We start from the raw sequence: 15,563 nt of genomic DNA, 5'->3' as shown, positions 1-15,563 counted from the left end.
TGCGATTGAATTAAACTGAAATAAAGTTGTTTTTTTAGCCATATTCGTAATAGAAGCCTAATTTGTTTAGAAGGCCCACAGATCGCGAAATCTTTTTTCTTACTTGATTAATATGGTCAGTCCACAGCAGGCATTCATTAAATATAACTCCAAGAACTTTTATTGACTTAACACGCTGTATAACGTTTGAATTGTATAGTATAGTTGGCTCATCTCCTATGACTTTATTTTTAGCTCTGAATATTACATACTTCGTCTTCGTGATGTTTAATTCCAACCTATTGGCCCGCAACCATAATGCGAGATTTTCTAACCAGATATTTGCTTTACTCTCTATAGTTTGTAAACCCGCGTCAGTAAAGAAAATATTTGTGTCGTCGGCGTATAAAACTGTTTCGGAGCAAGGAGGGATATTAATAATATCATTTATGTGAACTAGGAATAGAATGGGACCCAGTATTAAGCCCTGTGGCACACCAGTGCGTATAAGGCCGTAGCTGGAAGGTACGTCGTTGATCATTGTAAATTGCACTCTGGATGACAAGTAGCTCTCAAGAAGACTGAGGGCTGAGCCTCGTACCCCGTAGAATTCTAGTTTGCGTAGTAAAATTGCGTGACAGACTGAGTCGAAGGCTTTTCTAAAGTCTAAAAATAGCCCAAGTGTAAACATTCTGTTTTCGATGTTATAGATTATTTTGTCTTTTATGAGAAGTAAAGCTTTCTCCGTAGATTTGTCCTTCTGAAATCCAAACTGTTCTTTGGCAATAGCTCTGGTCTTAGCGGGGTACGAAATAAGGCGGGTGTTGATAACTTGTTCGGCAATTTTCGCGAAGACAGGCAGAACGGATATTGGGCGATAATTATTAGGATCGTTATAGCTTCCTGTCTTATGTATCACGCAAACTCTCGCAATCTTTAATTTCTCCGGAAACTTGCCTTCTTTGAGCATTTGGTTGCATATATGTGACAGCAAAGGTGCGATAATATCGGATACAGCTTTCACTACCTCACCCTTAATGTTATCAGCACCAACGGAACAATTATTTTTTAGACACATCATATACCTACAAATTTCGGCTGTTGTTGTTGGGGAGAGAAACATTGAAAATTTTGGACTGATTTGAAGAAATGACATTGGATCAGTGCACGTCGTTTGCGCGGCCTGATTTTCACCAACCGTCAAGAAGTGTTCGTTGAACATGTCTGATAAGGGACGATCTGTGAGGTGGACGCCATCTACCACAATTTCTACTGGAGTTGGTTGAGATTGTTTATATATTAAATTGTTGTATGACCTCCATATTTGATTTGGGGCATGTTTATTAGCAAACGCTTATGCGTAATGTTCCTGTTTTGCGGTTTTCAAATCGGTGTTGAGTTTATTCCTTACGGTTTTATACAGTTTCAGTATATTCATGTCCCTACACTTTAAAAAATCAGCAAAGAGATTGTGTTTCTGCCTTATTCTTTTGTACAGCTCTTTTGTGACCCACAGCTTTTTAGACTTTTTGTATTTAGAGCTGCGAACAAGAGGAAAGGCGGCATTATAGGCATTTTGAAATTTTTCTTCAAAGACATCGTAAGAGCGACTAGGATCCATTTCATTAAAAACATTTGACCAGTCCACTTCTGGGATCATGCGTCGAAAACAATTTATTGTTGCACCATTATTTTTTGATAAAAATAATTAACTGGGTTTCTAGAAAAAATTTTCCTCGAATGGGGCAGAAAAATAAAAAAATGGAAGATGGTCACTGACGTCGCATGCCATCACACCCGACTTGACATCGTTTGGTAAAAAGTCAGTGAAGCATAAATCAAGAGCAGTACCGGTACTTGCGGTGATTCTTGTAGGCAGGTTTATAACATTTGTGCAACTGTAGGTGAACATAATAGCAATAAAGTTCTTACTTAATATATCTATGTTAAAATCGCCCAAGACGACAACAGATTGGCTATGTCCTGTAAGCGAGTGAAGTACACTGTCGAGGTAAGAAAAAAAACGTTCAACGTTCCCAGACGGTGGTCGGTAAACGACAATTATAAGAACATCACAAGATTCTGCAACAAGTGCTTGAAAATCATAATCAACAGCGGAAAATGTCTGTAGACAGACATGTGATACATCATCACGAAAATAGAGAGACACCTCCCCCTTTTTTGCTGTCTCTGAACAAAGACACATCAGAATAATTTTCAAATCGAACAACATCAAGTGAATCAGTGAACCACGTTTCTGTAAATGCTAAAACATCAAATTTATGGGCAAGTGAATTGAGATAAGTGTCAACGGCGTCTCCTTTTTTCACCAAATTTCACCAAAGCATCATGATAGAAAGATGTTGAATGGTCATTTAACTTTTAATCAAAAAATTTTGATGGAAGAATTCAACGATGAAACATGCGGAAAATAAAAAAAAAACTGTTTAATGGAAACGCTTTCTATCGCATCGATTCGCTCTGGCATCATATAATGCAGACTTGACGGCATTACTGATTTATACGCAGTTCAGACGAGCACGACGACTACAAACTATATCATAGCTGTGTAAAAGGAAATCCAGTGGCGGACGTACGGCGCCGGTCCGCTGGGCGAACGGATTCGACCATCCGCTTTCGTACGTACGCCGGAATTCCGGCGGACGTCCGAAATCGGCCGCCGAGTTGCGGCCGAGTTCGGTTGTGCGTCGGACGTCAGTGGCCGTCTGGGTTTCTTGTCACGCAAGATGCGTCGAAATGTGCCTCGATGATTCCGGCCACTCGCGTGTATTCCTGCAATGTTCGAGGTTGTGCTAGTAACAGTCTGCGGCTTTATCTAGATGTTTCCTCGTCCCCTTTAAATTGAACGCTGACTGGTGCAAAGGCCACTCTTTGTTCGACGACTGCCGAGCACGGTTGTGGCTATCGCCGCCGCCGAGTTGCTTAGTTCTTTTGAGGGCGCAAGTCAGCCCAATAGAGTTTATTCCAGTGAAGGTCAAGCCTCCTCATTTCTTACCAACGGCGTTCTCACCACTAAGTGACACTGTCATAAGCAAAATGCTTTGCAGCATTATACATTTTGTGCAATTATGTATGCTTTTATCTCTGCGTCACAAATGAGCCGATATAGCAAGTGTTATTGCCGACAAAGCTATCCAGCTAAGACAAAAGGCAAGACCACACAAAGCGAAGCCACCATTCACCTAAAAGGGAAAGTTTCAAGCAAAACTCTATACACAATTCTTTACAAGTTACGTTCGCTCTGTGTTGCTTCTCCCTTTCTCTAGACTAGATAGCTCTGTCGATAAGAATACTCGCCATCTCGGCTCATTCGTGCCGCAGGTGTAACGATCGACATATATAATTCAAAGAAAACTCATTCTACATAGCATTTTGCTTTATATGGGAACATAAATGCACTAACTGAAACACGTCTTCAAAAATATATTAATGCGTGTGTTGGGCGTAGAAGACGAAAGGCCGCATTCGGTACAGGTCGCGGCCGTAGAAGTGTGCCCCTTCTAAATGAACATCATGAATTGTAATCGTACAGCTGCAATGAACTCTGGCCAATCCTCCACTGTGGGTATGTGCTATATGCACCAAAGAAAAAGAAGATGAAGTGTCCGCTCTTGATGCGGTTGCTCAGCCGATGCAGTAGTTCTCAGTACTTCTGCACTTTTGCGCTTCTGCATTTTGTGTAACAGGTGTTGCACATCTGATCGAGCCGTGCTGGTTACGCCTCCCGACGTGCTTACTTCTACGAGAGAAAACGCGCATCTCACACCGGTCCATCAGTGCCCTAGCCGCCACCTCCGCGGCGATTCGCCTCAATTTGGGCCTCTTGGCTCCCCTACAAGGATGACGCAGTCTTGACCGTCAGTACCACCAGACATGACCCATATATCAGGTCCGCGGCTCCCATCCTCTACCACACGCCGCGAGCACCGCCCTCGTTTCACAGCGATGCTCACGAAGATGCGGAAGACTTGCTATACACCTTAGAGAGGCTCGTCCCCTAAGAAGAATCGGAGCTCTTCGAAGGCGAAGTGACATTCCTCTTGCTTGATGGTTAGTTGCGCAGATCGCTCCAAGTGGTGGCCGAGCTATAGCTCGGCCAACACTCGAGTAAAAAGTTCTGGATTGTAAGCTGACAAGTCTGTTTGTTTAAGGCCCTATGTCACGCAAGAAGTGTCGCTTTTTGCCAACTTCGAGACTAATTTTCGCAAAACGTACTTCTTGAAGGAAGTTTAAATTATTTTTGGCATCAACTCTACCAAAGGTTGAATGACGTAAAAATTATTTTGACTGAAACATGAACGATGTTCACGATAAAAATAATGAAAATGTTCAATTTTTCGCTTCTTTATTGAATAAAGGAAACGCAGAATAGGCTTGTATGGCGGCAGTTATGAAGTTACATTGAAAAACAATATATATATGATAAAATAAAATAAAATGTGCTATTTTACCTGTTTTCATACCTGATTGAAACATATATAACTGCAAGCAGCGTTTGCGTATTCGCGAAAATTTCGAAAGCCGCTTACGTGACAAAACATTTTTTCTTCGCCAAATTACTTTACTAAAACAGTATTCACACGATTGACAATTACTCCAATTTTTTTCAAGAGAATCGGTGATGGTCGGTTTTGGGGCCTGGAACGTTTCGCATGGAATGACCCTCATGTCTTCAGTCGATATTGGCCCTTTGGCTACATAAGGAGGCCACAGTGACTCGAACTGCCGCGGAAATCATACGTTATTTTGTATAGGCGCAGTTTTACAAGTAGGAGCTCCTTTTGAGACCACGATCTAGCGCCTGCTTCTTCATGCCTGTCATATATGTTCTTGATGTCGAACTCTCTTACTCTTTTAAAAGTGTTACGTTTGTATCCCGAGGTGGCTATTTAGTTATGAGTGGGTTACATGAATGTCTCTTTTATTAAGATATCGGTGATAAGAACTGCCAAGTTAGATGGCGCAGATTTAAACGACACTAGTCTAAACGACTATAAATTCAATGACAGGAAAAATTTGTATTGAACTCGCGCTGCTATATGCTTAGTAATCTTTCTGAAGAATATATCAAGCGGTCAATAAAAAATGGCACTAAGAATTATTTGCTGCGTCAATATTCCAGAGCAGTTGTTCTCCCCGGCATGCCGTGTAATCATTCATTCGCGCGATGTCGAAATTATAAATGGTTCGGTTTCTCTGCGCTGCAGCTTTTAGGTAAGGGAGTATCTGCAAACGCGCTAAATATTTCTATTTAACTATTTATTGTGATATCTACAGTACCCGTGTGGCAGCATTGTAAGGGTGGGGGGAGGAGGGGGGAAGAGAAATGTTTCATGAAATTGGTGTTTCAGGTGTAAAGTTATCGTTCCGATGAATATCGAAAGCGGGCAACACAGAAAGCCTGGCAGTGAGATTGATTCCCTGTATAAGCGTAGTGACCAGCTTGTCTGTATTTCTGAAACAGTCCTTAACCATAGATGCCCGCTTTCCTTGCTCGTCTAGCTTAATAAACCTTATAAAATGGTTCAGTTTCTCTACGCTGTACTATTAGTTCCGGGAATTTTTGAAAACATTTTGAATATCTTTAGCGGTCAAGCTGGGGCCAGTCTTTATGCTGATATATATGATTGCCAAGTATACTTCCCCAATCCGCGTTTGTAGGCTACATACTCAGACGCCACCCGTGTGCCGTTCCCCAGACTTTATTAGGAAGTTACAATTTAGAGTTGTGTGACCCCTGCTGTCTGGAGTACGTGAGGCGTTTGCGGGTCCGCTCCGGCATCAGAAAAATTTTGATGCTCATTTCATATGAGACCTTGCCCTATTCCTGCACTCGGATCAGTTGCTTGCGTCTGCATGAAGCTAGCTTTTGCCAGAAATCCAAAACATAGGTCCGTTGATACAGCGCGTATACCTATGAAGATAGATATATAATAGTGAAAGGAAGTAGTATAAATTAAAAGGGGCAAGTGACATTATGCAACCGTCACAACTTTCCTTGTGTAACAAATAACTGAAGGAGCTGGCTTGCGCCGTTAATAGAGTTATCGGCGTTAATCGACTATGTATTACGGCTGAGTAAATTTACGCTCAGGATATAATATCTCACGGACAGCGACCCATTCACATCGCAACCTTCGCATTCCTCACGACTGAGATTGGCCATCCTTTAGTTCAATTTAATCATAAACAGCTCTTCTTACTGCTTTAGCCCTTGAACGTTCGAGTTGAGAGGGTTTGGTACCCGACTTGTTGTGCGTAGGCATCCCTAGCCAGGTGCAACCGTGGAAAAGCTAAAACTTTCACCTCGACTCACATAAGCAGCAAGACATGTTTTCGTTTATTTCAGGGCTTTTGCAATTTTGTCTAAGGTGCTTTCTATCTGTGTGTACCTGCATGAAATTGCTGCAAAGGATACTTAATTAAGCAAGATCACAAAAAGTGACGCAGCTTAGTTTCTTACTTTTTTTGCAAATAGTTCCCGGTGGGGTTTTTTATTTAAGGTGAAGAACCGCTTCGAAAACGTATTTTCCTCCTTACGACACTGAATGGGCGTACGCCTGCGAAGGACATCTGGGATCGAATTCTTGCGGAGTTCGGCGCGAGCAGTATTTTCAACCTATTACGTTCTAGTGGCTTCCACTGGCGCAAGTTTGGATGCGTAGACCTCTCACCAGATGATGGGGTCCCGTACATCTGAAGTATTTTGTCTGCAATTTTACGGTGTTCGTATGTTGGTGCTCAGCTATTGTGCGCTAACGACGACAATGACCACCTCTGCTAGCGTTGGCGCTACTCAGCCTAGTATCATACTCGACGTCTACAGAAGTCATCCAGCCTTGTATACGTTTAAAACGAATGATAGCAATCATAAAATGGCGGAGTTGGGGCCTGAGGTCATCTCTAATAAACCAAGAAGTCCTTCATACGGCACAGGTGCACCTAGCAAAACGGCAGCGGAGACGACGACCAACCTGGACCGGGATAGAGTTTCGTCTCCATCTTCGAATTCGACCGTGTCATCCCACATCGATTCCATGGACGATGGGGGTCCCCTGTTTCGAGTAGGAGCTGACAATGTTACCAGCATCAAGGCAGAAGCAAGGTTAACAGATTATAGTGAAGACTCTGATACTAAAACGGAAACGATGCCAACGACAACACGATCGGCCGAGTTCAGTCTTGATAGTCTGCGGGCCTCGATAAAGCAGTTCATGTCAAGCCAAGGTAGAGGATTAATGAGGAATGTGCTGCACGCCGATATGTCACCTGAATGCAGCATCGGTTTGCTCAAGTTTGCACGCGCCATCCAAGATCTCGAACCATGGGCTTTAAGGCGTAAGTGTCTGATGTTTTGCTGCTTGCTTTCACATCTGTTCATTTTATATCACACCTGCTTGGATTGAGAGACATGAATACGATTGAGTAGTGTGACAATAGGCCGAGGTTCAGTTCACTGCTCGAGGCCGGTCTTTAAGGATGTATAAACTCAACGTGCATAGTCATGGGTCCTGTGCTAAATACTTTATTTTAATGTAACGGCGAAGGGAATTTGTCTTGTTTGGAATACCACAGTCTGGAGATCATTTGTTTTGTCTGACCATGCGGGGATGCGATAGCATCATTTTCACCCTTGTTCTGTATCGCGGCTGATTTACGGCAGCTTCCATTTATAGACGCCTTTCTCAAGAGTATTACATAGTAGCATCATTTTGATCACAGTGAATTTAATTGAACCCCCGTGTCTCGTTTACGGAGCAAACCTAATTGAAGTACAACTTTGAGAGAAAAAAGGGAAAGCTGTCAGGACGAACTTTCAGTGTCGCCTACGTCATTTACTGAAAAAAAAAGACGCTTATATTTATAATTACCGAATTTACTCCTTTTCACTTATCAACCCTCATTCAGCATAGATGCGTGGTGATTTCCGTAAGGTGTTCCCAGCTATGGCCAAGAGAATCCGATATTACATATCCAATGAACAAAAACTGACCCTTAACATTCCTGAAGCGTGACGAGTTCTGCCGAATTTTCTCGCACTCGCAGACTCGCTGGAAGTGCGGTTGAAACAGAATGTCCATTGCTGATGTGTTTCAGCAGATGCGGTACAAAATTAGTGTCTTGCATATTCCTTCGATCTATTTCTTCTAAAAACATTGAACACCAAGCTGGTAATGACAGTTCTTTTCATTGGGAGATTGCAGCGAAGCAGAACGTTTTTTGACGGGCTAAATGGCGCATGCAGTTCGAATTACGTGCTATAGTAAGGATTACAGTTGTTCAGTGGCCGTGCCACCGCCACCACTGATCTCCATTAGGGATTTGGATGCCTCATTAGGAGAACAAAGATGAAACTACCGGAATTAAGACCCTTTCACGCCGCAGAGAGACGCTGACAGGGCCTGAAATCGGCTCCGTTTTCGTTTTTCGCTTTGCAGTAGGTTGATTCGTATTTATTTCAACGAGGTTGCCGACCTGCTTCGCTGTCAGTTGCATGAGAATACCAGCAGTCTTCAGGAAAGAGGTTTCAGAAAACAGGGCTCCATGAAATTCAATCGGAAGCCAGCAGCAGACGACGCCGCTGCAGACGACACGCACGAGGCCTCGTCTGCTTGGTCCACATCGCCCCTTCGGCCCTGAAATCGCCAATGCTGAGCTTCAGTGTTGTTCACGTTCTCGTGATCTAAAAAAGACGCAAACTTCCCCCACACAGCCAAATGATGCGTCGAGTTGTGTTTCCATTCAACCGATAGAAGGAAAAGGCTGTACTTGATGCCGACCATGTTGGCTCATTGCAGCACCTGTACGATGTTGTTTAAATGGGTTTTATTCGTGAGGCATGCTGAAGTGGACTTAGAACAGCATTTTTCATCCTCTCCTCTTTTAATCTCTCGCGCTACGCTCCTGATCACACAGGGAGCACTTAGTGCACGTGTGTGAGGGCAGCTGCTAAAATAAAACTCTGCAAATGGGGTTAGGTTAAAGAACCTACTCGGCAAGTCAGTGGTACCTTAAGCAATACGCATCCTCACCGTTCATCGACACGTCAAGTCATGTGGTCTGCCTGCGACTCGCAGCGCTAGGACCGTTCGAGGAAAGGGTGTCCGGCTCGGGTGGCCGAGCCCTGTATGTTATTACGTAATCCTTTATTTCAAATATAGGGCTTCATACGAGGTTATAAAATTGAAACATAAATGACCGCTTCATAAATATTAACGCGATACCAATAAAGGCCCCGTTGTTTAGAAAATTTGGGTTTTCCGTCATTGTAAGAGAAAAATCAGGGGCATGCCAGTGGTCGGTGGTAATTGGAAGGGGACATGGCTGGGCACTGACTGGTCGGTTGATTGTGTGACGTCGCAAGACCTCTTGAAACGGTAAACTCTGCAGGAGCTCAAACACGATATTTCCTTCAATAAGGAAAGGTGAGATAAAAAGCTAACCCTCCAGGAAACTTTGACCCCAAGTCGTACAGTATTTGTCAAAAATATACAGCCCACTATGAAGAGCCGCGGAGCGGCTGCGGGGCCGGGAGGTGGCGCTCCTGTTTCTCGAGTGCGCTAGCTGTGAGAGTAATGGGGGTGAGAGGGTTGGGTCTCTCTTACTCTAGAGGACGCGAGGTAGGGAAAGTCGCGCTGGCTTCCCGGCATTGAGTGTGGCGTTCCGGCCATCACTTACTTCGAGACAATTCTGAGCGAAGGCGCTTCCATCGATACAAAGTACAGTGTCGCTCTGCTGTGCAAACGGCTACATTGAAACGACGCGGCTCAAAAATAAGGTGTATATTTTTTTTTACCTTCACCACCGCCTCTGATTAACAATACTGAGGCTCTCTAAAAGAGACCTCGTGCGTTTCTTCCGCAAAAAAAAAAAAAAATGTCGTAAGCTAGCTTTGCGCTCTGAAATAAAGCATGCAGTACAGCGTACAACCCGCAAGCGATTCCGTTCGCGATGCCTTTCTGAGCCTTGCATTTCCCCCCAGTCACATATTTCGTGAACTAATTTTATACTTATTTAGCTTCACTTCAGCCTCTCTACATTTGGCGCATGCAGATCCTCTGTCACAAGAAGTGCCAACATACTGCCACATGTCTGAAGGGGTGAGGTGCTGTCGCTCTCGAGATCACATAGTTTCGTTCTTTGAAGGGATAGAAACATTACGTTTTACGGGTAAGCCTAGCTTTTCTAAACGGAACCCGTCGGTATAGATCCTTGGGAAATTAGTATAGGGATGATGATAATGCCTGTGGCCAGCACGTTTGTCTTCGGCTCAACCCCTTACTGCACCGCTCAAAATAAAATGAAATGCGGTTGCAATCATGTTGTTAAGCTTGTCGTCTGTGCAATGAAAAGCTACAGATGACAATGTTAGTGAACCTTAAAGGACACAAAGCTTTAAAAGGAAAACGAAGCGAGAGAAAATACACAATAGTCTGCATCACTCTTTCTTTCCAACACGTAACTTTTCGTGATATCATATCCTATAACGCAGTTTTGATGGAAACCTTCTTGTAAAAAAACCTACATAAAACAAAGCGGTTTCATTTTTTTATCTAAGTCTTCTCATTTCATAATGCTTCTGAACGAATATGACAATACGAAGAAAAGAGGGGAAATAAACTCCCGTTCCCTGTTTAGCTTTTATGGGTTACATATTATGTGAATGTTACAGGAGTTGCTAAGGTAGTAAGCGTCAGGGGATATGTAACTGCATTTCATTTTATTTTGAGCAGTGATGCAATGGGTTGAGCAGAAGACAAAAGCGGTCGCCATACTTGAGGCGTTTCCATCGTCCCTATACTGATTTTCCAAGCATTTACACCGACGGAGTCCCGTTGGAAAAGCAAGGCGTACTCGTAGAACGCAATGTTTCTATCCCTTCAAAGAACGAAACCAATGTGACCTCAAGAGCAACCGCATTCAGACATGTAGCAGTACACTGCAGCTTTTTGTGGCAGATGATCTGCATTCGCCAAAATGTAGATAGCCCTGAAGTGAACCTAAGAAGTATAAAATAAGTTATCAAAACGTATTACTGGAGAGAAACGCAAGGCTCTGAAAGGCATTGCGAATGGAATCGCTTGGACGCTGTAAACCTTTTTTTTGCGCTGCTGGAACGCGTGAGAACTCTTCTAGACGACTTCAGTCTTGTTACTCAAAGACAACGGTGAACGTAAAAATATGTACGCTTTATCTTTGAGCCTCCGCTTCAGTGTGGACGTTTGCACAGAGCGCGCCGAATGCGGCATTTATGCGGTGGTGGTGGTGGTGGAAAACATTTATATCAGATACAAATACAGGAGGTTACGCATGAGCTGACCCTGATGATGCGGCGCGCCTAACCTGAGTGACGCTATCGCGCAGAATTGGCTCGAAAGAAATGATAGCCGAAACGCCACACTCACTTTTCCTCTCTCGCATCCACAAGAGTATTGGCGAATTCGAGTGGGAAAGCAGGCTCACTCGAGAGCACTTCGAAAGTGCTCTCAGACAAACGGGTGCCCTCCACTGGGAGAGCAGGAATTTAATCACTGGCTTCCAATGGTAGAGGAGGAGGGCTTTTCCTCCGCTGAGAGCACCCGAGTGCACTCCCGGCTGCTCCCTCGTCTAAAGCGAGAGTACAGGAATTCACCTGGCATAAAGCATCATATACGCGCCATCTTTTTTATTTTTTCTCTTTTAAGTCGGCGACGCTCAAAATGGCGGCTTCAAAGCGTCGGCGCTCGGCGAGCGGACAGCATTGCTCAAGTGCAGCATGCATGTTTGAGAGTCGCTGGTGGCGTCGAAAGGGCCGAAGGAGGCAAAGCGCCGCGCTGTGAGAACAAAGGTAAACAAAACAAGCGGTTATACACGGACCGCTGGCCTCTCCTCGGGTTGCAACTTCCACAACTGCGGGCAGGTGGAGAATGCTGGGGAGAATGCATTACAGGCCAGTCGAGACGTGCACCCGACTGTCCGGATATTGCACTGTGGGTAATCGTGCAAACGGTAATCAGCACGAGAAAAGTAGAAAGGCAAATGCACTGCGCCACTTCTCAAACATTTAAACAGGTGGGGCTTCTGCATTCGCTGTACCCAAAATACATCTTTACAAAACAGTCATTCAGTCTGTGATCGCGAAGGGCGGTGAACTGAATACATCGCTCCGTTTTCATTGGATTTAAAGGATTCACTAAGTTAGAGCAATACACCGCTTGCCATTTCAATTTTCCCAGTGTAGGTTTCGCGGGAAATTCGCTCTGGGGAGCCCTTTCAGCAGTGCCATGTACGCCATTTCCAGCGATCTCGCCTGCAACCGGTCTTCGATCTCTCTTCACTGCCTCTACGATACCGAACGCGCAGAGGAGGAGGAGTATAGTGCAGCTTTATTCGGCGACTTCACAAGTTTTAATTATACACTTAAAAAAAAGAAAGCAGAATGTTTTCTTTATTAAATTGCGAGACAAACAACCTCCGTGAGCTCGTTGTTTTGCAAATTTGCTTCTGGATGATGGCTTTTACTGAAAGGTGCAAAAAAAAAAAATGGAACAGCAAGCGATGCGGCTGAATGCTTTAGGAAAATTAAACCTTGCACTCAAAATTGTATTACTCTTCCTGCACTTCAGACTCAGTATAACCTGTGACCCATTGCCTCGAGCGTTTTCGAAATTAACTAAAGGAGTTTAACGAGTCTCTCTTTGCTATTCTCTGAAAATTACTGTCCTGCAAAGCACAAAAATCGCAGACTTCGTGGCGTGTTTTCTTTTCTGCCCGCAAATTCTCGCAGTGATTGACGCCACGGGCAAGTACCCAACAGGCTTATTTCAAGGGACCTTTGGCGACCTCGGCGCCTACGACGAGTGCATCGAGACCGTGGTATGGGACGAAGAAGGCATCGAAAAAGCGCGGGGCCAGTACTGCAATGTCTACGTGCTCCCCAACAGTGATGACAGTGCCATCGTCAATGACGTTATGCCAGCCATGATCATGTCTTTCAAAAGGGTAAGCCCGCGTTTACCTTATTTCGCTCTACTACCTGTCCAAAAAAAACCCGTGCACTCGTGCTTCGGCACACTTTAAAGTACACCTCGTGGGCTATGTCAGACTTTCTTCCCTGTAATCTCGTTGGACTCGTAGGCCTCAGCATATTTTGAGAAGTAAACAGGTTTAATCATAGCAATCATACTTCTTGACTACATGCATTTTGGAGCGTTCGTCCAGCTGTTTATTTCGTAAAATAAACCACCGAAGGCGGCACGAAGGCTCCTCCTTGGTATTTTTTCTGGCGTTCACTGTTAACTTTGTCTCTGAAGGACACACATTTTTTGGGGTTGTCATCAGCAAGAAAAAGTAAAAAAAAAAAATGCATAATAAAATCTCAGGACAATCACAAACGTCTAGCTTGAGGCAGCTGTTGAGATATTTTAGTTTCGTGCTGTTTATAGGCAATAGATTCCACATCTGCATTGATAAATGCATTTTTATACGACACCTTTTTCAGTTTCTCAAACTTGCGCCTTCCAGTAGTGCTCCCTTACCGTCCGCGGTACGCCGGCACGCGTCTCTGCTCTCGCAAAGACTCTCCCTAGTCGGCCCGCTGTCCGTACTGCATTCTTCTCATCTTGCTGTACTGTCCCTCATCCTTCCGCCATTACCACATTCGTCTTCTCTCAAGGAAGCCCTTTCTCACTTGCGTGTTCCTTGTGCTCGCCGTTTCCTTCGCCTTGCAAAGTAACTAGAGGCCTCATGATTTTACAATAGCTACAGCCTCCTTGGGGTACCAGACAGCCACCCCCCTTTTCGGCATGCCTATACTCGTCATAACCTCCTCCACAGACTCTAACCCTCCTCCACCTTCTTCCACGGTGCTCAACCTCCAAGTAATTCACTTAGCAGTTATGCCCTCCTCGGTTACACTTACATGCTGCTACTGCCAGAACGATGGTTAACTTATTTCGAATGGGCGCCTCACAGATGTTTGTGCAACGAGCTTTAGTGGGCCTCTGTGATAACTATGCCTAGAGATGCCAAGCTAAAATTATAGTCTTTTCCAGAAAACATAGAGAAATATTATTGGGAAAGTTGAGCGTTCCGTGAGCTTGAAACCTGATCAATGTCTCAGAAGCTCTGTCTCCTTGTTGGAGATATAAAATGTCGAAAACTACACAAGCAGATTTATTACTTGAAATATTGGAAACATTGTCGTCATACCCTCGAAACAAAAAGCTTCGGTAATTCGCATTTTGATGCGCCTGATAATAGGCACGTGAAATATATTTTTATGGATTCTTGTTCATATACTTTTCTCTTCTGTGGTGATTTGGCTTCTGAAAAGTGTACGAAATGCTAGGGTGTGGTAGCAGTGGAGGACACTTTTGCATTTTTATGGATTCTTGTTCATATACTTTTCTCTTCTGTGGTGATTTGGCTTCTGAAAAGTGTACGAAATGCTAGGGTGTGGTAGCAGTGGAGGACACTTTTGGCTACTCTCAGAGAGGCAATAACAGCACACGCGGAGGAACGGTTTAAGATGCAGGAGGGGACCATCGCTTGGTTTCCTTTGCCTGCACAAGATGAAGTGTTAATGATGTCGCCCGGTTATTAACTCCACGAGCCAATTTGGAGCGGGACTGCGCTTGTCTCTAATTGATGAGAAATAATCTGCCAGAATGTCTACGTTTTATAAGCACCTGTTGACTAGTACCAAAGTTCCTGAATAAGGTTTCTTAGGCAATAATTAAAAGTAAAGTCCGCGTGCCAATTTTTTTTTTCTAAGACGCAATGCTCGCATGAAGGCTTAGAGCTGAAAAGGCTCGCCTTCAACCTCTAGTCAGTTGCATATAGTAATCAGGTCAACCTCGGAGGCTGGATATAAAATAATAATGAGGCAATTGCGGAGAATAAAAACCTGACAAATACGGGCACTGAATGGCAGAGCAGCGATGCATTTTGAAGGTAAACATGCAAAAAAAAAAAAAAACGGCGCACTTTTACGCATGTTTTATTTCTTCTGACTTAACCGTGCATAATAACTGCAATCTTCTCTTAAATATTTGTTTGATGCCTTATTCAGGGTGATTTTATTAGGATTGAACAAACATTGTATGTTAGGATCTAAAAGGGATACGTCTGTGCAGTGTGTACGGGCAGGTTTTAAAGCCAGGCGGATATCACCTCCATGACAGAGTTTGATGGTGTCAGCATTATTACAAGTAATTAAGTAACATTTACAATCTTTGTTTGAAGGCAACATATTATGTTGCCAAATTGAAGGCCATGACATGAAATATAAGAGCCGCTTTTAAATAACCTCCAGTCATCGAACATTAACAATGCTTTTTTCAAAGGTCGTTGATTCGGCTGTCTGGCATTGCACATTTATAAAATGGAGCCTATCGCAATTTTTGTCCTTTAAAAACAGACGTACTTACGCTGACGTGCGATGTTGCGTGCTGCACTGGAAATAAAGAACATTTTCAAAGAAGAGTAACATTTGATGCCGACGGCCTTCAATTTTGCAATGCAATAAAGCTCATAAAAACAAAATTAAAAAAGGTGACTTGTGAACTGAATTTACAGTATCA

The 15,563-nt window shown here is 43.7% G+C and overlaps 1 protein-coding gene across 1 annotated transcript in view; it reads left to right on the top strand.

Annotated features, from left to right (window-relative positions):
- The first annotated feature begins 7,175 nt into the window (after window positions 1-7,175).
- Window positions 7,176-15,563, top strand: part of LOC146172550 (nose resistant to fluoxetine protein 6-like) — a 116,198-nt gene continuing 107,810 nt past the window's right edge. Inside the window, exons 1-2 of the mRNA XM_084585797.1 lie at window positions 7,176-7,338; window positions 12,767-12,981. Of these exons, the coding sequence (XP_084441923.1) occupies window positions 7,215-7,338; window positions 12,767-12,981 (339 nt within the window). The 5' untranslated portion in view covers window positions 7,176-7,214. The remainder of the gene's footprint in view (window positions 7,339-12,766; window positions 12,982-15,563) is intronic.

Source organism: Amblyomma maculatum, unplaced genomic scaffold, assembly GCF_055883805.1.
Source record: "Amblyomma maculatum isolate TAMU_Amacu unplaced genomic scaffold, ASM5588380v1 scaffold_13, whole genome shotgun sequence".
Taxonomy (NCBI): domain Eukaryota; kingdom Metazoa; phylum Arthropoda; class Arachnida; order Ixodida; family Ixodidae; genus Amblyomma; species Amblyomma maculatum.
Note: the sequence above shows the minus strand (reverse complement) of the source record. Positions and strands in the feature narration are given on the sequence as shown.